We start from the raw sequence: 25,135 nt of genomic DNA, 5'->3' as shown, positions 1-25,135 counted from the left end.
TGTGAAAATGAATATAAGTTCATTGTAAATGTTTCAAATGTTTCATCGAAGCCAGTATGAAACTCAAACTATATGCAAAGATGCTGTAATGAATATGCTAAAGATCCATGGATTAAAAAGATCAGGCATGATCATGATCTGTTTTCTTATCAGTTTATTTTAGCCACTTAAACCACCAACAGAAAAAGGTTCTCATTATAATAAATTATGCGCTTTGAAAAAAACACACATTCCCTTTCAATAAAGATGTAATTCATTTAAAGAAGGGAATAAAAACATCTAAAGTCTTGCGTATTGTCAGAAAATGATAATGTTGCTCTGATTTCATTATATTCAATAACTTAACATAGCCATCTTTATGCCTTGGACAAAAATATGGCAATTGCATTTACTACAATATTAAAGTTTAAAAATATCTTTGACAAGGGATGTTTTATCTTTAAAATGTATACTTTTAAACAAAACATTTATCTGAATTGCTGCAGGATTGACAGAGAATAACTCAGGAGGCCCTTGTTACATTTGGAGCGTAATTTGCTTACTTGTCTTTTTTATATTTTTAAACCAAACAAATAACATTTGTTCCTTAATGCTAAAGGCACAGTTAGGAGTATCATCACACTGTTTGATCAGATAGGAAACTATATTTGGCTTTAAGCGGCAGAATTTTTACATCATTTGCATATGAGCACAACACATACATTTAGGTACAGAACAAATGTGTATATTTAGTTGAACAAAATTCTGATTATTAAGATCTAGTTAAAAAGCAATTTGGAGAGAGGTAGCTTTTGAAACATTACACCTGGAAAGCTATTTGTGTATTGCATTAAATTGGCTCATCTCCCTATGCAAAGCCTAAAAACACGCATGAGCAACGTAATTTGCAACGTAACATTGACATCACAGGTTAAATGAATTGATGATGTAATGATGTAAACCGAATAAACTGCTGTATACATTTCAAAAGTAGTAAATATGAAACCAGGAGTGTTGTTGTAATATTGCTTGAACATTTTCATCATATGAATAATTACTGCACAAGTACATGCTATTAAGATCCCTTTGGTACATTAAGTCACTATAAAGTGTTTGTGTACTTGCATGCTCTGAATGCTAAGACTAACACAGTAATGACATAACATGAACTACCCTTAGGGAATTACAGCTATGCATTAAAGCTATAAAAAGCTTAATCTTCCAACATTTTAGCTAGAAAAAGGCTAAAAGTCCAAAACATTTGAATAAAAATTTGTATTATTGTAATTATTGACTACCCGAAAAAAACATTCAATGTTATAAAGGTGAGGGGGAAATGAAAATAACATTAATTTGTACCCAAAAGAATCTCAAACACATTTTTCAAGACCACCAGGTTAGAGGGGTAGGTGTGAAACCAATTGTAATCTTTAGTGAATAGTTCTAGATCGAGCACTGGCTCCAGAATCATCACTTAGTCTTTGGAAAGGGTATTAGTTAGATCAGAAGACACTCCTGAAAGACCTAAAGGGACCCGTATCATATGATGATAAGGGGCTCACTCACACACACATACACACACATACAAATAGTGGTCAGTTCCTTTACAAGTCGTCCTCCATGTTCATGCTACTTCTGCGGCTGCTTGGCTTGGAGGCACCAGGGGACATTGGGGAGAAAAGTGGATCTGAGGAACTGATGGTTGGCAACGTGCAGCCTTCGTCCATTAGAATGTCATTGAGACCAACATCAGTGTAAAGATCCGAAGCCGATGGTTCATCCAGCTCCGCAAAGCTAAACGTACCCAAATCAAGAGGGCCGCTTACAACTGCACCAGCCAGAGAACCTGATGAACCTACAGTGAGGAAGGAAGAAGGGGAAGTCTCTGCCATGGCCCCATCCATAGTGAGCTGGGTTTGAGCTTGGCTTTCTCCAACTCTGGGCTGCAAAGCCTGGGTTGCTTGGTGTAGCTGCTGCTGAAGAAACGAAACGTTTGAGCTTGGACCAGGTGACAAAGTGGCGAGGCCATGGACTCCGGCTCGCATCTCCAATTCCTGCATACAAACATCAGAGTGTGTTACATTCCATCTTTTTGCAAACATTCGGTTTGGCAGACATATTTTGTTGATGACATACCTGTATATGTCGCAGCAAGGTCTGGTTTGCTTGCTCAAGCTTCTTCTGCCTCATCTCAATCTCTTTGGCTCTCTGTTGCTCTTTTTGAAGCTTTCTTATATAGTCAACAGAAGCCTTCAAAATGGTTCCCTTGTTCCAGCGCATCTCCCTGGCATTTGAGGATAGGCATTTACATACAAAATGTGTATCAGTCAAGTGGGCTTAAATGTTGGTGGCATATGTTGTTGTGACAAAGTGAGTCTTTTGCATGTCAAATGAAAATCACAAATCTATAATTGGAATCAACCTTAAATCTTCATAAATAGAAACTTACGGATCACTGGACTTGGGTATAAGAGCCCCTAACTCCTGTATTCTGTCATTTATATTAAATCTTCTTCTTCTTTCAACTGAACAAAGCAAAGCATATATTAAGGCTGTGTCGTGCAACTACTCAAAGTAAACAAACAATATATCAGAAGACACTGTTACTTTAAAACTCACTGAGATTATGATTTTCTTTCTTTTGTCTTTCCTTCATGAAGGCCCTGGCCTCTGTGTCTATAAAAGAGAACGATTACTGTATGTACTACATCATATATTCAATACTACACGTACAGTACTAAAACAAACAAATGAAGGAAATGAAAAATATATACAGAAAATGGACGGAACATGTGTTTACCAGTAAGTTCCCTTTTGATGTTAGGCAGATCTGCTGGACAGGAATTGCTAATGGTGATGCTGGGAGTCACCATACCAGCACTGTTGTAGACATCCAGAAGGTTGCCTGGTAACTAGGAAAATTAAAGAGAAATAAATGCAATATACAAACCAAAATGTTTTAAAAAAACATTGATTGTCCACACTTTTAATTAGTTATTAAACAAGAAACCAAAATATTTAAAAAAAATCTACAAATAGCATGTCTATGTACTGCAACGAACTGAGGAACAATCTTTTGACACTTATTCAAAGTGAATTTAGAGATTATAACATGCAATTATTTACAATAATTACCTATATTCTCATTTCAAACAGAACTGGTTCAATGCAGAGTTTTTTTAAGAATTAAAGTTAGTACGTTCTCTTAACATATTCCTCCAGAATACTCTAAAGGGAATGTGAAGTGCTAGGGCACAGGAGTTTCCCTTTTGACTTTACCCTCACAGTTCCTGCCTGGCAGGTGTAAGTAATGTTTCAGAAGTGAATGTTTATGTCCGTTGCTGATGTCCGAAACTCCATTTATATAGCGTCTCATAAGTGCAGTGGTTAGCACTCACTGTTAAGAGGTATAAGGGCATTTTCTTCTTTGCTTTTAGAATGACTTGTGGAGGTTTACCACAAATTCGACAGCCATTCAAAGGGGCTTTCATTTGGAACACAGTCGTTATGATATGGATGAAATCATGAATAATGAAAAGGATCATTCGGCTTACCGTGTTTGGGAGTTGCAGTCCTGAGTCTATAAGTGACATGATGTCATCATTGAAGCTGGACTCTAGGCTAATGATGTCATCGATAACGTCATCCATCTGGGGGACAACATAAACATTAAAAGATGTTAGACAGTTTGGTATAACACCTCAAATGAATGAAATGTTGAGTACTTAAATAACCTAAATCAGTTTTAAGGGTTTACCTAACACGTTTTTAGGGAAAAAAAAAAGTATTCTTAATAATTAGAGAACTTAAGGACATTTTTTTACAGGGGATCTAAAGCAGAAGTTCTATAGTGTGTGAAAGCCAAAAAAAACAAAGATGTCCGTGTGATACTTTGCAGAATAATGCAACAAAGCTTACACAACAAAAATAAAAGGCTGTTTTAAATGCTTTTAAGGTAAGAACGGCTTTTGGGCTGCTTAAAGCTGCTGTACCTCTTCTTTGTTGGAGCCCAGGTTAAGATGTGCCATTGGACTGTTGGGGATACTGCTTGTAGAGGGTCCCAACTCAGGGGCGGAGCTTGACTGCGGAACAGGGGACACACCGAGTGTTTGTGTAAAAACTTTGTTGCCCAGTGTGGTGGACAAGTACTGTTTCACTTGCTGCCTCTGAGCCTGTTGGATGTGGTATTTAGTTGGGTTTTCAAGGTGAGTTTGCACCTACAAAAAAAAAACAGTGATGGTCATTAAAACCCATCTGTAACTCTAATTCTTATTATTTCTCTAAAGTGAAAGACTTCTGGTTCTATTTTAAACAGTTTATTGTCCATGATTACTCAATCTTAACCTTTTAGGCGAATAAACTGCAACATCTTTGAAAGGCCCAGCCTACCTTCAGAACTTCCACTGGAACTTGAGCAGGAGGAGGGCATGCAGCCATGGGTGGGACCGTGACCGAGATGGCAGGTGTGGAATCTGTCGGCCGGAGCTGAGCGACAGATGCCTGCTGCTGCGCCTCCCTCCTTTCCTGCTCCTGAGCCTGCTCCCGCATCAGCTGTTGCCGTAGCAACACTCGAGATGACATGGCTACACAGGTTCCACAGGTCAAGTGTGAGAAGAATTAACAAGCTGCAATGATGGACAAGAAAGTTAGTGATGGGCCAGACTATTCTAAAAGATGCATCTAGGATAAGAGGGAACTATGGGAGAAAATTACTGTAAGTTCTCCTTTTGGATATGCATGGGTTAATAAAAAGGGAAATGTAATTGGCCGAGTCATCATACACAGTTACATTCCTCCAGAAATCTAATACTCTGTCAACAGTCTATTTGTAAATAAATTTAACTCTTAAGACGATCATGAATGTTTTCAAACAAACACAAATCTGTGTATTGGATTACTTTGTCAAATCAACCTATGGGAGAAAGAAACTCCAGGCAAAAGTACACTATTACAGATTTTACCCATTTAAAACAAAAAAACATGACTAAATAAATGAAATGGCAGTAAGGAAAAGTACACAAAAACAACTGAAACATTTTGAATATACATAAAACTCAAGTTTGTTTAATTTAATACATTTTAATAAGACATGAGTGAGTTAAACGTACGAATGTAATACAAGCATGGGGAAGTATAGATAACTGCTAAACCAAAAATACGCTAGATTCGGCGTTACAGTCCTTAAATAACAAAACCTAAGCACAAACACTATTCTGAGTCTCACCAAAAAATAGAAAAAAAGTATTTGCAGTTAAATAGGCGACCACAGATGATACGTTATGTAAGTTAATAGATCGCTAAATGGTGCTTAGCTGAAGAATAAAACTTAAAAGCTGAGAAAGTGCGTTAGCTAACAAACTATTTATAAGTTATTTATACCCGTAATAACACCTGACTTCAACTGTGTACTACATTTACTTACACAAGTTAGACGCAAGATTCATTTTTGACAGCATCCAGCTGTTAGCGCTAGGCTAGTTAACGTTAGCTAGCTGACCTGTCAACCGACGTCAGCTTGGCACGTTGTCTGAAATGTAACTTTATGAATTCCGAATACATCCCAATGACACAACTGTATAATAGTATAAATACGCGACACCCCGATAAAGGTCAAAAGAAAAGTTAGGTTAGGTTAATGTTACCTGGTTGGTGTTAGCGGGAGCAACGCGAGGGTGCTGGAGTCATCGCCATTACTCGCATGAGGATTTCCTTGTTCCTCCTCCTTCTTCTTGCACTCCTGCGTTTGATAATTGTTTTCGCTTTTCTCTGATTAGCACCGTTTGATTTCACACAAATGTAACTTTTACTAATTTAAACGAATGCACACGTCAAAAGTTTGGACACACCCACCTATTCTTTATTTACATCTCTTACCACATATGTCCACTTTGCTTGTTACAGCACTGGCATGGACTTACTGATATATTCAGCCCTTTATAGATATTTCATATTATGCACACTTTGGAATCTCGTGTTTTATTTATTTATTTTGTATATGTGTGTATATTTACATAACTTTAAAGGGACCCACTTCAAATAATGAGGCTCCTTATTTGTATAGAAGGAAAACCAATATGGGACATGCAATGTTGCCTGTATGAGTCATTCAAACAATAGTGACAATTTGAGCATTCAGTCAGAAAAATAAGTACGAGTATAAATATGGTAACTATGACTCCCACCCCATTGAAACCCACAGCAAAAAAGAGGCCGTCCATGTCAACAGAATTAAGTGAATGATGGGTTATAGTGTAATGCGTATGTGAAACCATCAAAGCATCCAGTCAGAAAGTCGGGCATATGCTGTATGTGTAGAACTTTCCAGCGGGTGTTACTACTGTTTGCGAGTGTCACTACTGTTTGCGGGGTATATTAGGATTGATGGATGTTATTTTTTATTTTTCTTGTTTGAGGAAATAAGTGTACTCATTCTAATTGTGGGAATATTTATGTTATAATCTTACTAGGTCGCAGATATGTTTATTGTTGTTCCTAGTTACCAGATTGTGTATTTGTATGTGTGTGGTTGGTGAGTGCGCAGGCGCCGCCTTTAGTTTCATTTTTTAATTCTGTTGTTGATCAGGACTGGTGCGCTTGCCGGTGAGTATCTGTAATCTGGAATTGCCAGTAATTTGGATCGAAAGTTAATATTTCCAGATTGTGTAATTTCATTAGTTTATTTTGATGTATTGTTTGTGGTTTTATTGCAGGTTTACAACCTAGCGATCTTTCAGTTAGTAAAATGACGAGCTAAACGTCACACATAACTAGCTGTGTAGGTGTTCTAAATAAAAACTCAAAAAGTGGCTCGAGTTGTATCCGCCGTGCTTGTCCTGAAACCTTCCAGTGGGGAGTTTATTGAGCTACAGTGGGTAGTTTAGTGAAAAAAACTGGACAGTATGCGATGAATAAATGAACTGGATTTTGGACAAATTAGACTTTTTGGATCTGTGTGTTTTTGCACAAGTGTATTACTGCATGACGTAGAGCAAATATAGAACATTATCTGTCATTAAAAATCATTAGAAACAATCATGGTATACAATACAGATTGTGGTTTATTGCTGCCATCAGTTGTCAGAGAAGGAGAAATTCAAAGCCGCCGTAAGAGAATCTGAAAGTTTGGTGCCGAGTTTATCTTTAGGGGGAAAAAAAAGATGTTCTTATTCAGGCCATGACAACATGCTATCGATATGCATGATATATAAGAGGTCTTACCAGCTCTTTTTTGCTGCTTTTTTCGCTTTTTGTTGGCAGCCAAAAGTGCCTGGCCTTGTAGCAGTGGGTCAACATCCAGTATTTCTTTTAAGTCCACTGGCTTTGGGCCTACCGCTTCAGCTGCACCACCAGTCTTTATCTTGGGGACTTTGAGTTCAACAGTCATTGGTCCGAACTTAATTGAATGAATTGTAAACGGAGACCAAACATGGCATTGGATTTTTGAAACAGAGCACCAAAAGATACAAAAATAATGCATGTTCTTCCATTAGTAACTAAATTATGTTATTGATGTACCTCTGCATCCTCATCTGCATCCATTGATTCAGCTGTGTCCTGGAGTTCAGGGTCCCCTGAAGAACCCTCCATTTGTTCATTTCCTGGACCTCCTTGTGTCATTCCAGATGTAGACATGCAGAACCCCATTTGTGCATCAGATGTGCCACACTCTAAATAAAAGAACAACAGGTTTATAAATGTTAAGAGAAACTATATCTCACTATTTATTAATGTTGACAGGGTTACCAGCAAGTGCTTCTAGATTGCCCTTCTCCAGTTCATCCCAGTCAAATGCTTTGCCCATCTCAGTTACAATCTCAGCACTGACATGTGTTGGCAGAGTGTGCGTTTCTGGAGGATGTGTGAAGTAGCTGATGCGACCGCTTTAACAGACACAGGCTTTTATTATTATAATGTGAACATATACGTAGTGCATAAAGTAAGCTTTCAACAGCAATAAAGTGCTCATTGGGTTAGCCATTACATTGTTAAAAGTCAAAATTGTAGGTTAAAAGGTAGGTGAAATACTGCCGTCACTTCAACCTTACCCTGTCCAATCATTAAGAACACTTTTGGCAGCTTTGTCAGTGTCTGGCAGTCCTCCCTTCATGAGCTTTCCTTGCCGACGGGCCAGTAAGGCTAGGAACTCATGTACTGTGTGGAAATCTGCAATGCCATAATGCTCTGTAATCTATATATAAAAGATAAAATAACGAGGGAATGGGCACACACAAAATTGTGCAATATTGTAATTTGCTAAAACTCCTTCAATTATCGGTGGTACCTGTCTTGTACTGCAGCGCCTCAAGATGGCTTCGACTGGTGGGATCGGATCTACAAGTTGTTCAATCTTCACACAGTTTCGAAGGATCATGGCAGCATCGCTGGTTGATGTTGCCATGACAATACCAGGGCAATCTAAGAGTTTAATATGCTTGTCTAGATGGATCTCCTGTAAACACCTGAGGAACATCTTGATTTGAGTGAAAGGCAGAAAACAGTTTGCATGATTAAAAACAAAATGGAGAACAGAAAAACATTAGACGCACTTGGTAACTCCAGGTGTGGCGCCGACGTTACAAGCACGAGCACGCTTCAAGCTGTTAATTAAACTGCTCTTTCCCACATTTGGAAAACCTGAAACATTTATTAACAAATGAATCAATGTGAATGCAAAATAACTTTGTATAATTTGCTTTTAGTGACAGGTAATATAGTTTACAATGAAGACAATGTAAAAATCAAATGTCTATTTCCCAGCTGTTGTGAGAAACTCACCAACAACTCCTACAGTTATGGCAGTTTTAATATCCTGGTTACGGCAGTAGTTTCCAAGCAGTTTCATTAAACAATCTGCCCCGACACATGCGCTGCTCTCGAGGAGTTCTTGTGTAGCTTGGGTCACAGGAACACGGCTGCGTTTCTGTGAATAACAAACAAAAGAGATGTCATCATGTGGGAAATGTCACACAATAAAAGAAAATGTGAATGTATCACTCATACCAAATTCTTGTTCTGCTGTTGAGTGGAGGATTTGAAAGCCACAGTGGGAAACTCATTGCGGAGATACTTGATCCATTTTTCTATAATGTCCTTGGACACCAAATCTTCAGGTAGACAAAGCAGAAAACATGACTATAAATATTAATGTCTGCGTAATAATTACATTTTTAATCCTATAAAACAACATGCAAAAAACGTTCTCTTACCAATTTTATTTAAAACAAGGACAATTTTCTTGGTGGTTCCACTCTGGACAACCGCCTGTTCAACCTGTGGACACCTACAGCCTAAAGGGTCTCTTGCATCCAGAACCTCTAAAACAACATCTGATGCCTCTATTACCTGCCATGAAAATATATCAAAGTAGTCGATTTTAGAAACTTAGCACTAGATGCCCACATTATAAAGTAAATGAGGTGTCCAAAACCGAAAAAGTAAACAGTACCTTTTTAAATTCTCTGCAGTATGCTTTTCTTGAGTTCTCATTTTCAAAATTGACATGTTTCTCCAGGTTTTGCATTTGAAATTCCTGCATCAGGACAACAACAATAAAGCATTATTAAGCTTGACTAGAGTTTACTTGGTAAAAAAAAAGTGTTTATATAGTGGTGTTTAAAGAGTCTCTGATATTTATCATTTAAATTACACATAAAACAGTTCCTTGATACAGACAATTGATCATATTCAATAACGGATTACAAAAACAGTCAGTGACTTGCGCATAGTCCCAAAGAACTGTTCCTTACAGAAAATGTTTGACATATTTAATAAAATCTTAAAGGAAATGCTAATACTTTCTCATCATTAGAAAATGACATGTACACCAACCCTCTGTTCAAACTCTCTCTGTCGTAGCTGAATATCTTTCTGGAAAGTGTCCAGACTTCTCCTCTTCATCATCTCCTTATCTCTGGACTTTTTCTGCCTCTCCTGTTGCTCCTCCAACTGCAAAACACTCACCACAGTCAAACTGACACAAAGCACACCAGCATCTACAAGGATATACAACCTTTCTTAAAAAATGATATCTCAAGTAAATTATTTACTTTCTCACCCTTTGTTTTCTGAGATCAGCTCGTCTCTGTGTGTGTTCTTTGAAGCTGCGGACATCAGGTAAACCAGGATCCCTCTTCCCTCCTTGAGACTGTTGTCCATTGTTAGCCTTCAAGGATGAGAAGCACAGATGACAGCAAACATAAGTGACTTCTCGTTAGTTTCATGTTCAACATGACATGCCGACATCAATAATAAAGTCATATGCACCCTGAACTAATGTTGAGAGCCTCAAAACACGATGACTGATGTACCTTTTTACCGCAGAAGCCCAGCCGTTTGGCTCGCTTTTGTTCTGTAACATGAAAGTGAATAAACGAATGTCGGTCAGCAGAGGTTTGTGATCATTTGAAAGCCATGTAACGCTACATATACTCACTTGCTTTAGACATGACTGCACGTGTGAAGGAAGGCCAAAAGTGCTAGCGTGAAGCTAGCAACGAGCACCCGGTTTTTCAAAATAAAAGCAAACTATGCACGTTATAGAAACTTTAGTTATTAGGGTTTCGAGCACGAAGTGCTGAAAACCTATTGTTTTTGTAAGGATTTTTAATAAAAGTTACTTATTTAACTATTTTATTTATTCACAGGGGTAGTGCACATTAATAAACATTACTGTAAATGTGCCAGAATTAGCCGAAAGACTATCATCTGGGGCCGGTTTTTCAAAAGTAATCCACTAGGATTTTGGATAACGGATTGGATCAAATCTTGAAAATGTGTTTTTCAAAAGAAAAAACGGATTACATAATCGGATTAGATCACGTAATACCATTTTGGTTTTGATCCGGATCAAACCTTTAGTTTGGGTTTTTCAGAACTTTTTTGTAGGATTTGGATCACTTTGATCCAAAATATCTGGATTAAACTGATCACATCAGAAGGGTGGATTCGGCGTGGATTTCATGCCTAAAATGTAATGAAAACTTTAAAAATGTATCAAATAATACTATGTTTGGATCATGCAGTATCCTACAAGATATCCTATTTATTCATAAGGTTTTAATTTTATTTGTTCATCCGTCAGGCTACTGTGATTAGGTAGGCTTTAACGTATTCAGCCTTTCAGTATAGGCTCTTGACAGAATGTTAAAATAAAATCCTAAAAACAAAAGCAGAGCATCACATATAGTACATATTTACACACAAAAACATTGTAAAACACACAATAAAAATACAAATACATGATTCTACATGGAAATCGTATTTAATACAAATAATAAAATATATATATATATATATATATATATATATATATATATATATATATGTCATGATTCTGCCGCATCATGTCATGTTTCTCTTGGTTTAGTGGCAGGATCATGACAGAATCTAATGTTTTGTGTGGAGAGAGGCAATTATTGTTCTTATGGCCTTCCATACTCTCTCTCCTGTCTCGTCTTTGTTCCCATCCTCTCGTTACCCTCGTTATTGATTAATGCCCTTCACCTGTTTCCCTCTTGATTTGCTCCCTTATTTAATGCCCTTGTGTCTTCTGTCTTGTGCTGGTTCATTGTGGTTGTGTGGTGAGTCCATGTGGCTTGTCAAGTCGAGTTCAGTGTATTTGTAGTTCTTGTTTTGAGTTTATGTTAAGTGTTTGTGTAGTTAGTCTTAGTCATGTTATTGTGTCCATGTTTTGTTCTGTAACCCCCTCGTGGGTCTTTGTTTTATTATTTGTTAACCCCTTACCCGTTGTCTGCACCTGGGTCCTCTCTCTGTGTCTCACCACGAGAATCATGACGTGTATATATACCAGCAATTTTAAACCTGAAATGTAAAGAGATGGCGACAGGATAAAAAAACACTTTGTTGACATTGCTGATTTGCAAGTTATCAATTTTTAACATGAAATTTATTTTATTGAGCTTATTAAAAGGACACTGTAAAAATTTGCTGTTTTACTGCTGGTTTTGCCAGTAACTTACTGCAGATATAATAACTACTTAATATGTTCCTATTAGTACTGTTTTAAATTTGAATTAAACTTTACTTTAATCAAAAAATGTATACACTTTGACTTGATATTCAAAAAGAGCAAGGAGAGACCGTTCTCATTACTGGCATTAGCACAGCAACAGTGCAATGTTTGCACAGTGCTTGTTTTCTAGTAAAAATATTTAAAAGCCCTCAGTTACGATACAAGAAAAGTGATAAGAGATATTTAAGAGCTATCTACGATATTAAGTCTTGTTTTATGAATGAAAATATAAGAACTATGTTGTAAGCAAAGTTTTACAGTGTATTTTTCCTTTTAGTAATGTTAAACCCATTAACATTAGGATGTGTGAGAGTCTTTCACAACACCACCTCAAAGTGATTCAATATAAGCTTATTAGTATCCATCCAAACATCACAGCAAACACGGATGCACATTCACATTAACAATGCAGAATCAACAAGCAGGTCACATAACGCCCTCTGCGTGCACATGTGCACTCAGCAGTGTTTTAACCTAATGAGTTCTTCAATATAAGCCTCCTAGCAAAAGTCGTGACTTTACTGGAGGTACAATCCTCTATCCACTTACACACACTTACACTTGTTTTTTTCATCAATTCTTTACCAAACCACTACAACAAATTGGATTTATATCCAGTTTTAGAGCATATACTTAATAAACAACATACAAGGGCAGATGCTGTTTAAAAAAGAAAATAAATAGTAAATAATTTAACTAAAGCCTATTCACATGCTCTTGAGAAATTTTAAAAATGTATGAAACTTCCTATAAAGTAAAATAATCTAAGCAATTAAGATATGTTAAATAGAATACACCTGTTGTTACACTAAGTTAGTTAGAAAAGAAATGACAACGTAATAAGACAATATAGGCCTACATAAAAAAAAGCATTTTGCGACTTAAATACTACTTGTTAATTTTGTGAATTGGACCCGTTTTTGAAAACTCTCAGCATGTTTTCTGATATAACATGTGAGTGTCAACACAAAAATAAACTCCACGTTTTACTAAATGGTGTCCAGTCTGAGTTCAATGTTTTCCAGGAGAGAATCATTTTTTATTAAAGGATTTCTGTATGTATATTTGATACAATTGCATGTCTGTGAGTTCAGTTCTTTTAAATATTTTTCTCTGTCCCTGTTTTCGATCGGAGCTTTAAATGTCTGTGTTTAAAAGTTCGTGCATGAGCCACAGAGGAAACTTCTGTTTTGGATACATTATATACTGTAAGAAGACTTGCTTCTCATCTGTCAGCTTTCTTTGCTTCAATGAGGTTTGGAGTTGTAATAAATAAAATGTCCATATAATGATTTTACCTGCTCCACCCAAAGATGGGGGGTGCACACCAGACAACCGCCTAAACTTAGGAGAAAATAATTCCAGCTGATGCCCATTTACTATTGAACTTGACAATTTCCAAATGGTTTGCAGACAACAACCCATCTCTCCCATGAGATTGCTTTCAAAGACCACAGACCAGCGATACCTGTTGTTGTTGGATGTATTTTAAAACCAATAAAACATTTCCAAAGACGATCTTGGACATTCAATCACTTATCTTATCTAAAGCTATATCTAACTGTCTATGCTTTGGCAATAAATTGTCTTTGAAAGACAACGTAGCCCTTAAAAATACACATGAGGTGTCCTAGGATAAAGAAGAGCGAAGATCTGGTTGATGTCACTGATGGTACTGGCCAAAAGAGTCTCTCCAAGGTCAGCCACAGCGAGGTTGACCAAGATCCACTTTAAAGGGTGGCGAAGCTTCTTGAATTTGGCTGTGGTAACCAGCACCAGGCCATTGGTGAAGACTGAGTCGATGACCAGAAATAACATCCAGATTGTTGCAACGTTATACACCCATCGAGGGGCAATGTGATAGTTGGGTCCTTCAAAAGGACCTGTGAAAAAATTAAACATTGAATTATACTGTACAATTGATAAAGCTTACAAGATTACCTCACCCTTGTGTTTTTTGCTGTTGGTGTAGACAAACCTCGTTCTGTCATAGTCTCGTTGCCTGGCAGCGAATAGTGCATTTCCCCACTCCTCTGACATTTTCTAAATCTTCAAAGAGAGACATGAAATTAATATCATCACCCTTTTTTCATTAAAAAAATTGTAAGAAGACTATGAATTGTGCAGTGGGCCATGTTTGTACCTGTTATTGGGTTCTGCTCTTCCTACGTTGGTGGTTGGACCCTCCTTTGTTCAGATCGCGACCAAAAATCTGAAAGACGGGGCGGAAGCATTTTAAACCAGCTCGTCGTCATAAAGATATGCACTGTAACTGATGTGTAACAAATTGAGGCTGACACGGAGGTATGCAAACTCGGATTCCCTACAAACAACTCAAAATGCAAAGACATTTCCAAAAACATAGACCCACACATGAGTGTGCGCAGGCGCACAGGGTCACTTTGATTCTCTGAGTCAAAAGGTAAGACCTAAATTTGAGGTTAATCTTCCTGAGATAAGAAGTTCCCTTAGTGTCATGTGGATATTGCTTAGCCCCCTTAGGCTTAAATAAAGAAATTGCAATTGACTTGCTCTTAGTTGTAAACTTAAAAGTGACTTTCAAGCTTTAAATCCTGTCAAGCGCAATGAAACTTAGTGAAATGTATTGGGTTGATTTCCTTTGGTAATTTAAGGGATTTAATCACACTTTATTTGTTGTTTCCGTAAGGTAGAAATTGACATTAAAGGAATACGCCACCCAAAAATGAAAATTCTTTCATGAAATACTTAACCTCAAGTTGTTTCAAACCTGTATACATGTCTTTGTTCTCTTGAACACAAAGAAAGATATTTTAAAAGAATGTTAGCAACTGAGATTTCTGACGTTGTCAAAATATGGTAGTCAAAGGTTTGTTTTCCTAAATTCTTCAAAATTTCATCTTTTGTGTTTAACAGATAATAAACAGTATTGACCCAAATATCTTTCTTTGTGCGTAACCAAACAAATAGATGTATACAGGTTTGGAACAACTTAATGAGTAATTCCTGACCGATTTTAAATTTTTGGGAGCGTCCCTCTTTAGTGTGTAAAAGTGAAGGTTAGTACACTTTTGAAAGGGAATAGTACACTGACTGTTTCAAGTCTTGCCACAATAAAAACATTTTTCTGAAGAGGTCAAAATAAATGAACACTTCGTTTTTATTGTGCTTGTTTTTTTATTTTCAACAAAGAAAAATAGAACCATATTACATGCTGTACATGGGCAGGCATCTATCTATCAATTTTTTTTGTCATTTTTGCTTTCTTGCAAGATGGCTACAAAATTAAGGTTACAGAGACATTACATCACCATTGAATGTCAAGCCAAAAACATTTGTACAATATGAGGTGATTTGTTTTCACTGTTGGTTGGAGTGTCACGTAGTCGCCAAAGCAGTGCTATGTACAGGCATTCATTTTTCTGAATAACCTGTAGCTAGTGACTGTGTGGAAAATGGAATGCTATCAAAACTGTAACATTTCTGGAAGTCATTTCTGCGTATCGGATGCCCCACAGCAGGCTGTAGAGAAAGTAATGTTTGAACACACACACTACCATGCAACAATGCATTCCTCATCTCTCTGGGGGAAATATCTGGAAGCGTAGTCGTCAAATGGCGAGGGCAAACAAGGAATATAAAAGGTCCCATTTTGATCTCATTTCCAACTTGATCTGGCTCAGGTTCCTTGCTCTGAGGTTCGATGTGTGGCTTATGCAGGTGCCACAGAGGAAACTTCTGTTTTTGATGTGGAGACCTCAGAACCATCATCCACCTTCTTTCCAAAGAGCTGCATGATGCACACGCGGAACTGCAAGAAAGATTTTTGTGGAGAAATTATGTTGTTTTTCATTGTGCTAAAGGTTTATGGTTTGTTAAAAAGCACAGACTCACCTGTCGGTTCATGAAGACATAGATAACCGGGTTGTAGATGGTCGCGCTCTTGGCAAAGTAGGCAGGCAAGGCTGCCGCCAATGGATGGAAGGCATAGCCTGGGTTTGCTGATGCAAAGCATACAAAGAATGTGTAAGGTCCCCAGCAAACACAGTACGCCAGGATCATGACAACCACCATTCTGGACACTTCCTTCTCAGCCTTCTGTGTAGACTCAGAATCTTTCTGTTGCTGAGCTACCTGTTGAAGAAAAATGCAATGGTAGTTCTTAGTGGCTTTTTATGAACTATGAGCACTTCAATGTGCTTGCAACACCCATGCGATAACTTACAGCGCGAATGGCCAACCACACAGCAATGTAGCAGAGAATGATGACTCCTAGAGGGATAATACAGCAGGTGATCATCAGTACAATCATGTAGGATTGAACACCAGGGTCCTCACTTCCACTAAATACATCAGGACCGCAGGAGGTCTTAAGACCATGAGGCCAATACCTGTGAGGATAAAATAAATATGAAGACATGCTTTTCCTTTGTCCACATGTTCCTACTTATACAGGATATTAATGACACATCATTGCTGTCAAGGGTCTTACTTGTAAATATAAATTTGAGAGGCTGTTTTACCTGCTCCATCCAAAGATGGGGGGTGCACACCAGAATGCAGACCAAACCCAGGAGAAAATTATTCCACCAGATGCCCATTTACCATCGAACTTGACATTTCCAAATGGTTTGCAGACGACTACCCATCTCTCCCATGAGATTACAGTCAGAGACCATAGACCAGCGATGCCTGTTTATGAAAAACAGAAAGACATTGCTAATTACATTTATTTATTTTATGTACATTTTAGACTGTATGTATTAGAGATGCACCAATATGTACATTTTGGCAGATAGCGGTAATTGATCATTCTTTACGTTTGAAGCCGAAAACCGATATACTGGCCAATATACAGTTTCTAAATATGAACTGCTTTGATTTTAAAACATTGACTTCAGAAAAAAAGGTAACATTTAGTTACTTTTTACGAACATCATGTACCAAGCCTACACTATTTAAAGATTACATACTGTACCTACATCAACAATGTATTGCTAATAGCATTAAGTGAATGATGATGACAGAAAGATCGTACTATACTGGATTTGAACTGTAAGCAGCATGCACCTGAAGTGGTTCAACCAGAGGAAATTATTCATAATTAATCAGCTTTAATGTATTGGCCTGATTTTTTCACCTATAACATTAAAACCATTTATTGGCCAATACTGAAATGGATGATAATACAGTAAATCGTGCATATACAGTATTAAACTATTTGATTTTTAGTGGTTGTTATTTAAAACTTTGTCAATAATGTTGCCTTTGAGTTTAAAGTTACGTACCACATGTAGAGACTACATAGCCCTCAAAAACACACATGGGGTGTCCAAGGATAAAGTAGCCGAAGATCTGGTTGATGACACTGATGGTACTGGCCAGAAGAGTCTCTCCAAGATCAGCTATAGCGAGGTTGACCAAGATCCAGTTTAAAGGGTGGCGGAGCTTCTTGAATTTGGCTGTGGCCACCAGCACCAGGCCATTGGTGAAGACTGAGGCGACGACCACAAAGAACATCCAGGCTGTTGAAAGATTGTACACCCATCGAGGGGCAATATGATAGTTGGGTCCCTCAAAGGGATCTGGAAATGAGCAATAAAGAATAATTTTCAGCATTGTGTTAATAAATGTTTTTAAATTGAGATTTTTTTTCTTATTTTCTTTTCAACCTACTGAATGCATTAAATCAGTCCCTACTGTGTTGCAAAAACTCACCCTTGGTGTTATTGCTGTTGGTGTATACAAAGGCCGATTCCCGCGTTGTGTCGTCTCCCTTTCGCCGGGCTGCGAACATCGCATCTCCCCATTGATCTGCCATTTTTTTGGTGTTGTTGTATAGCCCTTACTCTTTTATTTGCTGATAAAGTTTGGGACTCTTCTACTGTCTTGTATCTCTGGCCGACTCACACCGACAGACTTCAAGTTCTCACCGAAGTGCTTTTATACTCCAAAAAAAGATGCCCTGGCTTAAGGTTGAGTGATTAGGTCAAAACTGGCACCAGAATCTGAACAAAGAGTCATTTCTTAGGCTTACAGAAGGCCTAAGCTACTGTTGCTTCCTAGGATTGTCGATGCCACGAAAGGTGAACAAAAACATTGTACTATGCCATTTGGCACAGTGACGTCGGCAGTGATTATAAGGTGACAATTTAGTGATGCCTTCTGGAGGCTTTAAAATTTAGGTTAAAGGTCTTCCTGTGTTGCCTTTGGCTAAATTGTATTAACTAAGTATTTCTAGAAAAAGAAAATAATTTTTTTATGTTGTGCTCATCTGTCTACTGTGAACAAATTCACCCTAATGCAGTATGATCCTTAAAAACTCCTGCTTGTAAGATTTCATCAACAACAGGAAGCCTGGTGCAATTTTTTCAATTTTAGGCCTTTATTATATCTTTTTTATTTGAGAAACACTGCCCTTCAGTTTACACACAATAACACTCATTCATTTGCATTGGCTCATAACGTTAATGTGACACACTTTTGTGCAAATGTTCATCATGTAGAGGGTAACTGTAAGTCAGACATGTAGGTTAAAGTCAGAGCTAAAATCAGCTTATTGGGACAACTGGGGTACCCAGGTACCATACACAAAAGAGCATAATTAACATCGACAAGGATGCAGCCCAAACCTTCCTAATCCCAATGGATTGATGGTTCACTTTAGGGAAAGTAGGGTTTATCTGAAAATCTTGATGAGGTCAGTTAATCTCTCTCTGTTTCTGACGATAGAAGTTTTTTCCAATCGTGGGCTTCTCTCATCTAGTGTAAGAAAGTAGAGCGGTAAGAAGTTAACATTGGGATATGAAGACACCATACCAAGGTGAGGTGGTTCCAACAGGAAGAACGAGAGCAGTCTGTAAACTTTTTTTTATCTATTCTTTTAGTTGCTTCCTTTCACTTGATCATTTAAAGCAGGTATTTATGATGCTCCTGAAATGTCTTGATATGATTATACTAATCGGACACTTATTCAAATACATTTATGTAAGATTGTTGGAATTTAATTTGATTAATTGAAGTCAGATATTCAGATTTGTAGCAGAATAGGATATTTTTCAGAAACAGACGGGAAAGGTCTTTTTGCAGGTGTTTTTGGAGAGCTCAGTCAGTCATATGTCTGGAATTCCGCTAGTTCTGAACTATTCGTGTTTGGCAAAAGTTCACTACTAGCAGAACTCGGATATACACCTGAATTTTCAACAAAAGCTCAAGAAAATACCACAGTTTGGTCTCACACGACTTGCCATTGGACATCTGCTATCTTTATGGTATTTTGTAATGAACGTTTCATGTATACGTTTAAAATGTATGGAATTAAACCATATTCAACTGATGTTAATTTAACATGAGCAAAAGTTTACTTTCGCTGCTCCTTGTTTCTCTAACATCATTTGTGGATTAATTTCCAGACAAACTATAATCTATGATCTTGTTTTTCATTATGTTGGTTTGGAAAATAGAAGAGCTAACTATACAAAAAGCTAACTTTCTAACTTTTTTTCATTCTTTCTTCCTTTTTCCTTGGCTTGGAAGTTAATTATTTATTTGGTGACAAAAAAATGGTAAGTAAACATAAATTCTCAAATCATTTATGTGAGCAATAAGACTAATTTGAGGCCGATTTCCACAGAGCCAATAAAACCCACTGTGGATAACGCATTATTAATTATTTGTCCAGAAGTTCAAAGCAGTTCTGTACCAACATCCTTTAATTATTTGTCTTTTTTAGACCATCTCTGGATGTGTTACTTGATCATTATTGTGCTTAATGTATATTAATGTATATAGGATTTGCTTTTTGTAAAATGATATGAAACCAACTCCTGTTGTTTTAATGTGATATTCTTAATAGAGAAAAAGGATATTAATTATGTATGTAAATAATAAGTTTATACATTTTACATTTACCTTTTTTGCATTTGGCAGACGCTTTTATCCAAAGCGACTTACATAGCATCATACTATACATTTGTTTTTATGAACATACTTATAAAATGCTTAAAGTATTTTAAGTTAGAGCAATTGTAATTTCTGTTCACTACTCTTCAATTGAAAAAAAATAACAACACAGTTCTTTCTTTCTTTGCATTTATTGTACAATAGTTAAGATAACATATCTACTCATTCTACTTGTAAAGCCTGATTAAACAATTAACATTAAAAGCAAAATTCCTATAAGCTCTGTTTAGTATTTACAATCATTGCAAAAAATATTTATGTCTGCAGGATGAGGTTACATTGAGAATGGGTTCATTTCTCTGGTGCAACAGAGGAGACCTGGGTGACTTGAGATGACGCTTCATCTTCCTCAGTATTCTTGCCAAAGACCATCTTCATCATACATGCACGGAACTGCACGATTTCAAAGGAAACCAAATGAACAGTGCCATTATTTTATTACTTGTACATTTAATAGTAATATTCTACTACAATGTTTTAATAGGAATTTGTTTGATTTTGTTTATTAGTGTGAATATTGTATTTGCATGTTGTAATGCCAAACTTCAAATGTTCATTTTGTATAAAATACCATACCTGTTTGTTCATCAAGACATAGATGACAGGATTGTACACTGTAGAGGCTTTAGAGAGGCAGGACGGTATGGTCGCCAGTCTCAGGTCAAAAGGTTGACCACGGTTATAAACAACCCACACAGCAAAGCTTGCATATGGTCCCCAGCATACTAAGAAGCCAAACACCATCACTACCACCATCTTTGTCACCTCCCGCTCAGCCTTCTGGGTTGAAGCTGAATCTGCTTGAGCTTTGGCCGCCTAGTGGACACATGGGGGATATCAAAGCAGCTGCCATTGTGTCTGGCCAACACTATATATATATATGAAATAGTCTGCTGGAGCAGGGAGAATATGTGAACATGTATTGCACAGCATTTAAACACCAATAAATCACAGTTACCAATTTTTTAGGTTTATGATGAACTGAGGGGCTGTTTTTATAGTCAATACTTTTGTTTATCCGAAAACTCGTCGTAAAATAATTTATATTTTTTTTAATAGACATAAAAAATGTACTTACTGATTTGAGTGTGATGAGTAGCTGACCATAACAGAACACAATGGTGCCAAATGGAACAGCAAAGCAAAAGCAGAACAAAAAAGCGACGTAGGATTCATTGTTGTATTTGTTGTCAGTCGTGTACCAATCAGGACCACAAGAGCATTGGAAGCCTTCAGGTATGTACCTGTTAAACAGATCTTAGTAAGGCTTATGGGATATACAATTTCACACAAACATACAAGGATAGTTCATCCAAAAATAAAACCGCAAAAATAATTTATTCACCCTTATGTCGTTCAAAACGTACAAATCTTTCTTGTGTGGCACACAAAAGAAGATATTTTGAGAAATGTCTCAGTGTTTTTGGCCATACAATACAAGTCAATAAGGCCTAATGTTGTTTAGTTAATGTTCTTCAAAATGTATACTTTGTGTTCTGCAGAATAAAGTCATACAGGTTTGGAATGAGGGTGAGTGAATGATAAAATCATTTTACATTTTCTGTGAACTTTCCTTCAAATTACAAGGAGTGATGCAGAAAAATTCAGAATGTTGATTAGTTAATCTTTCATTACATTCACTAGAGGTGTTTAGCGTTGGACCAATTGTGTTTATATTCTTCTTTCTTACTTACCGACTCCAGCCGAGTAGTGGAGGGAGAGCAGCCACGTTTCCGAAAATCCAAGGAATGATACAGCCAGCAATGGCATGCTGGGTCCTAAAGGTAAAGTTCCCAAGGGGTTTGCAAATAACCAGCCACCTTTCAAATGCCACCACAGATAGAGACCACAAACCCACCATTCCTGCCAAAACAGAGCATGACATTTTCCCGTATTATTCGGATTCTAAAGGTTTCTAAAAAAATGATCGATTAATCTGAATCAACTAAAATGTTTAACAAAAGGCTAACACAGAAGCATTCACAATAATGCCGACTCATAATACCTCCAAGTGTTGAAGCAAAGCCTTCAATTTTACATCCTGTCGACCCAAAGATGAAGTACTTGTTAAAGAAGGAATAGCATGCTAATGAAGAGCCAAAAAACGATACCAACAAATTGGAAATGGCAAGGTTCACAAGAATATAGTTAAGGTGAGATCTAAGTTTCTTGAACTGAACTGTGCACAAAATGGTGAGAATGTTAATTGCTGTCCCTCCAATGAAAAGGAAGAATGTAAAGGCAGCCATGGCCATAAATACACCATGGTGTCCCAGGTGGTCCTGAGGGACCAGAAAAGGGCTGAAAGCTGTGATGTTGTTGGTATCTAAAGGAATGGGAAGATAGAAGTCTTCTTGAAACTCAATCTGCCCTTTTTTCATCTTGCTTGTATATGTCTGCCACTCCAATAGGAACTTTTGAAAATGTTTTAAAAACCGGCCGTGTTGTTTCCTACTCCAGCATTGAAAATATCTCAAATTTCTCTTTGTTGATCATGACACGAAGCCTCCCTTAAACTATTGCCAAATGATCCCTCTTTTATAGGGATCCATAAGATATCATTTTGCTCCTCCCATCAAGTCTTAATGGAAGGATTTGAGGTTTGTTATAATAGAAAACACACCAACTCTTGTGCATGCACACATACACAATAAATGGATCCCAATGCAAAACTACACCTGTGCCACACAACGACACACCTAATCTTATTTCCAACACCAAAACCTGGCTAATTCGGATCATCTCTTTCACTCTGCCGTTTGGTTCTGTGTTAGCTGTGCCGGTTAATCTGCCGGCCAACGCAGATTAATCAAATAATCGCTCTCATTTAACCCCTCTGTAATCTGCTTTCCTGTGGTATTATCTCCAGCTTTGTGCCTGAATCACGGCCTTTGTGAAGAACCTCTAATATGTGACAGTTGGATTGTCCTTCATTCTCGTATGCAGAGAGTTCCTGTCTTAGCTGAGAATCGGAAGCTAAATGGTCCAGGAAAGTTCATATCTTAGAAATAACCTTCATACCTTATCATACCTACACAATGATAATCATGATTTGAGATAGCAAATTATATTATCTGTACAGATGCTATACAGGACATGCTGTGAATAATCTTGTTGTGAAGTTCTGCTTATTATCATCACATGACACACTGTGGCTATATTTTTTTCTGTAAATACAGTACATTTCCAACATTTAGTTAGCTTTCATTCATTTAAAAAACACCTTGATAAGATGGTTTTGTAACATGTATAGATAATGTAAAATACAACTGTGAATGAGCACAAAGAGCTGAATTTAGTATAGCTAGAACGTTTTAACTATTCATTTATTTCATTCAAAACAAACATTCCCACGCTACTTATTGAAACCATAAATCTATAAAATATGTATTATTATTATAGTTCATAAAACAAGGAAAGGAAGAAAACGAAAGAAGGTGCTTAACATTCAAAACGTAAACTATTTAACAGGATTACTTTTCGAAGGTTGTTGATACTTTTCTCATAAATGACACAATCAGAATTAAGTCTGTCTTCATGTGGTACATCTGATGCTATACTTTGTCTAAAATACGGATGAAACAGAATTATTTTTTTAATCTCTTTTAGATATTTTATTCATAATCCAGAAACCTGATCACTGAATCCAATTGACATAATATCTGGCAAATAATCAGTATTGGTTGATAAAATAATTTTTTGTTAATTGCTAATTTCATCATGTCCTGTGATCAAAGCTCCTTCCCCTTTCTCCTATCCTCTTTTAATCTCTGTTCTTCCTCATTTGTATGACCCATACATTGATCTGTTTAGTGGCTCAGGGATCATTATTGGACTTGTGCTAAGGCTCTTAACTACCATAGTCAGTGTGGAAGAGTTAAGAGGGGAGCCCGGGATAAAGACGCACCTCCAAGTGCGTCACACAGTTATCTCTACCAATTAACCTTCAAAGCAAACCGTGTATCAGGGAGTTTGTGCCAATATGCTCACTGCCAGTAGTTTTTTTATATTAATAATCCTGATAATTTATTATTAAAAGAACAGATTTTTTTTCTAAAACAGAAAAAAATAAACATTTTATTGCAAGACAGTGATTTGAAGTGATAAGATGTTATAGTAAAAGTGTCATTAGGGACAGTTATTCCTATAGTGAAAAGCTTGAAGTTGAAACCAATATTTTTTGCAACACTTACACTAACTCTTATAGGGGCGTTTTCCTGGACAGGGCTTAAGCCTTTAGTCCCAGACAAATTTAAATGTTAGAAGTTTTTTTGATCGAAATCAACTTGCAATGACATCTTAAAATATATCAGTGTGATTGTTTTGTCTTATGGTGTACACCAGTAATGTTTGTTTGTAAATTATCTTCTTAAAAATGACTTTAATATCCTAATTTAACTAAGGCCTAGTCCTGTTTTAAAATAATCCCTGTCCGGGAAACTGCCCCAAGTGTTTGGTTAAGTATGGTGTTATTCAATAATGATAAACAGATTATTACCGGGCTTATAAATATGATTATATGGTTTGGTTAACCAGTATATGGTTAGTTTTGGAAATGGTTAGTTATTTTTAACTGATGTCAGAATAACCATTTTCATCAAATTTTCTACCGCTTTCACCACATGACCACATACCAATGTTCATGGTGCCTCAACACCCTCATTTCACTCGTTCAGCACACAAGAAGAAATGTTTATAGCCTATATCTAAAAATACCCAAGTTCCATGGCAAAAGACACTTGCAAGATCCATATTTTCAGTGGCATTGTATGTTTACGCCATTACATTAATACAGTGAGCTGAAGAGGGATAAGATCTAAGGAAGTTTCAAATGAAGCTCGCAGTTTATTTATTGCAAATGTTTCAACAATAACCTTTGATGTTCCTTTTCAAATTCTACAAAGAGCTATTCTATCTAGATTCAGAAATATCCAACATAAAGTGGAAAATTACAGCAAAGCCATTAAGGCTCCTAGCTTTGACCCATTTTCACACATATCTGGATTGAGAAATCGAACTGAATTGCACTTGAAGGTCCAGTCATTGAAATCTAGCGGCAAGGTTGCGAAATGCAACCAACCGCTCACTCCACCCCTCCCCCTCCATTTCAAAACACTACGACGGCTGACAGAACATGGCGATCTACGTGTAAGGGGTCCCGCGGTGTATGTAGATAGAAAAAGG

At 37.0% G+C, this 25,135-nt stretch overlaps 3 protein-coding genes and 1 long non-coding RNA gene across 5 annotated transcripts; 1 reads left to right on the top strand and 3 right to left on the bottom strand.

The window, feature by feature from the left end:
* Window positions 1–132: 132 nt before the first annotated feature.
* gnl3l (G protein nucleolar 3 like) lies at window positions 133–10,481 on the bottom strand. Its single transcript, XM_079483394.1, is given in 23 exon segments — window positions 133–2,033; window positions 2,116–2,263; window positions 2,429–2,504; window positions 2,599–2,655; window positions 2,780–2,891; window positions 3,534–3,629; window positions 3,972–4,196; window positions 4,369–4,596; window positions 4,600–4,604; window positions 7,198–7,372; window positions 7,495–7,646; window positions 7,723–7,859; window positions 8,025–8,167; window positions 8,171–8,438; window positions 8,526–8,613; window positions 8,755–8,899; window positions 8,980–9,083; window positions 9,186–9,321; window positions 9,425–9,508; window positions 9,808–9,924; window positions 10,034–10,141; window positions 10,287–10,327; window positions 10,412–10,481. Coding segments are annotated over 23 exon segments (3,108 nt in total). The 5' UTR covers window positions 10,425–10,481; the 3' UTR covers window positions 133–1,583.
* Window positions 10,482–15,119: 4,638 nt separating this feature from the next.
* Window positions 15,120–17,989, bottom strand: LOC306909353 (red-sensitive opsin). Of its 2 annotated transcripts, none has more exons than XM_079482954.1 (6): window positions 17,708–17,989; window positions 17,278–17,574; window positions 16,513–16,681; window positions 16,215–16,380; window positions 15,884–16,123; window positions 15,120–15,800 (listed from the first exon to the last, which is right to left on the bottom strand). In XM_079482954.1, the coding sequence occupies exons 1-6, from the start codon at window positions 17,808–17,810 to the stop codon at window positions 15,702–15,704; spliced, it is 1,074 nt and encodes a 357-aa protein (XP_079339080.1). In that variant the 5' UTR covers window positions 17,811–17,989; the 3' UTR covers window positions 15,120–15,701. The 2 variants fall into 2 exon arrangements, with proteins under 2 accessions (XP_079339080.1, XP_079339081.1); XM_079482955.1 differs by having other exon boundaries at window positions 15,129–15,800; window positions 17,278–17,514; window positions 17,708–17,905.
* A 749-nt stretch (window positions 17,990–18,738) lies between these two features.
* LOC306909357 lies at window positions 18,739–21,474 on the top strand. The gene is made up of 3 exons (XR_013788081.1): window positions 18,739–19,260; window positions 19,526–19,554; window positions 20,219–21,474. It is a non-coding gene; the product is annotated as an uncharacterized lncRNA (long non-coding RNA).
* On the bottom strand, window positions 20,078–22,657 carry opn1sw2 (opsin 1 (cone pigments), short-wave-sensitive 2). Its single transcript, XM_079482957.1, has 5 exons — window positions 21,957–22,657; window positions 21,646–21,814; window positions 21,030–21,195; window positions 20,528–20,767; window positions 20,078–20,344 (listed from the first exon to the last, which is right to left on the bottom strand). The coding sequence occupies exons 1-5, from the start codon at window positions 22,330–22,332 to the stop codon at window positions 20,243–20,245; spliced, it is 1,053 nt and encodes a 350-aa protein (XP_079339083.1). The 5' UTR covers window positions 22,333–22,657; the 3' UTR covers window positions 20,078–20,242.
* Window positions 22,658–25,135: the final 2,478 nt, after the last annotated feature.

The sequence above is a fragment of the Barbatula barbatula genome (assembly GCF_947034865.1).
Source record: "Barbatula barbatula genome assembly, chromosome: 20".
NCBI lineage: Eukaryota > Metazoa > Chordata > Actinopteri > Cypriniformes > Nemacheilidae > Barbatula > Barbatula barbatula.
This window is presented reverse-complemented; position numbering and strand designations above follow the sequence as displayed.

Bases quoted from the DNA above. Each gene is read 5' to 3' on its own strand.
- opn1sw2 (XM_079482957.1), bottom strand. From the start codon at position 22,332: ATGAAAAAAGGGCAGATTGAGTTTCAAGAAGACTTCTATCTTCCCATT. The intron at 20,768-21,029 runs GTAAGTACATTT...TGTGTCCACTAG, and splicing joins TACTCATCACACTCAAATCA to GCGGCCAAAGCTCAAGCAGA. The intron at 20,345-20,527 runs GTATGGTATTTT...GAAATCGTGCAG, and splicing joins ATGTCTTGATGAACAAACAG to TTCCGTGCATGTATGATGAA.
- LOC306909353 (XM_079482954.1), bottom strand. From the start codon at position 17,810: ATGGCAGATCAATGGGGAGATGCGATGTTCGCAGCCCGGCGAAAGGGA. The intron at 17,575-17,707 runs GTGAGTTTTTGC...GCTCATTTCCAG, and splicing joins CAACAGCAATAACACCAAGG to ATCCCTTTGAGGGACCCAAC. The intron at 16,124-16,214 runs GTAAGTTATCGC...TTTCTTCAACAG, and splicing joins TGTGGTTGGCCATTCGCGCT to GTAGCTCAGCAACAGAAAGA.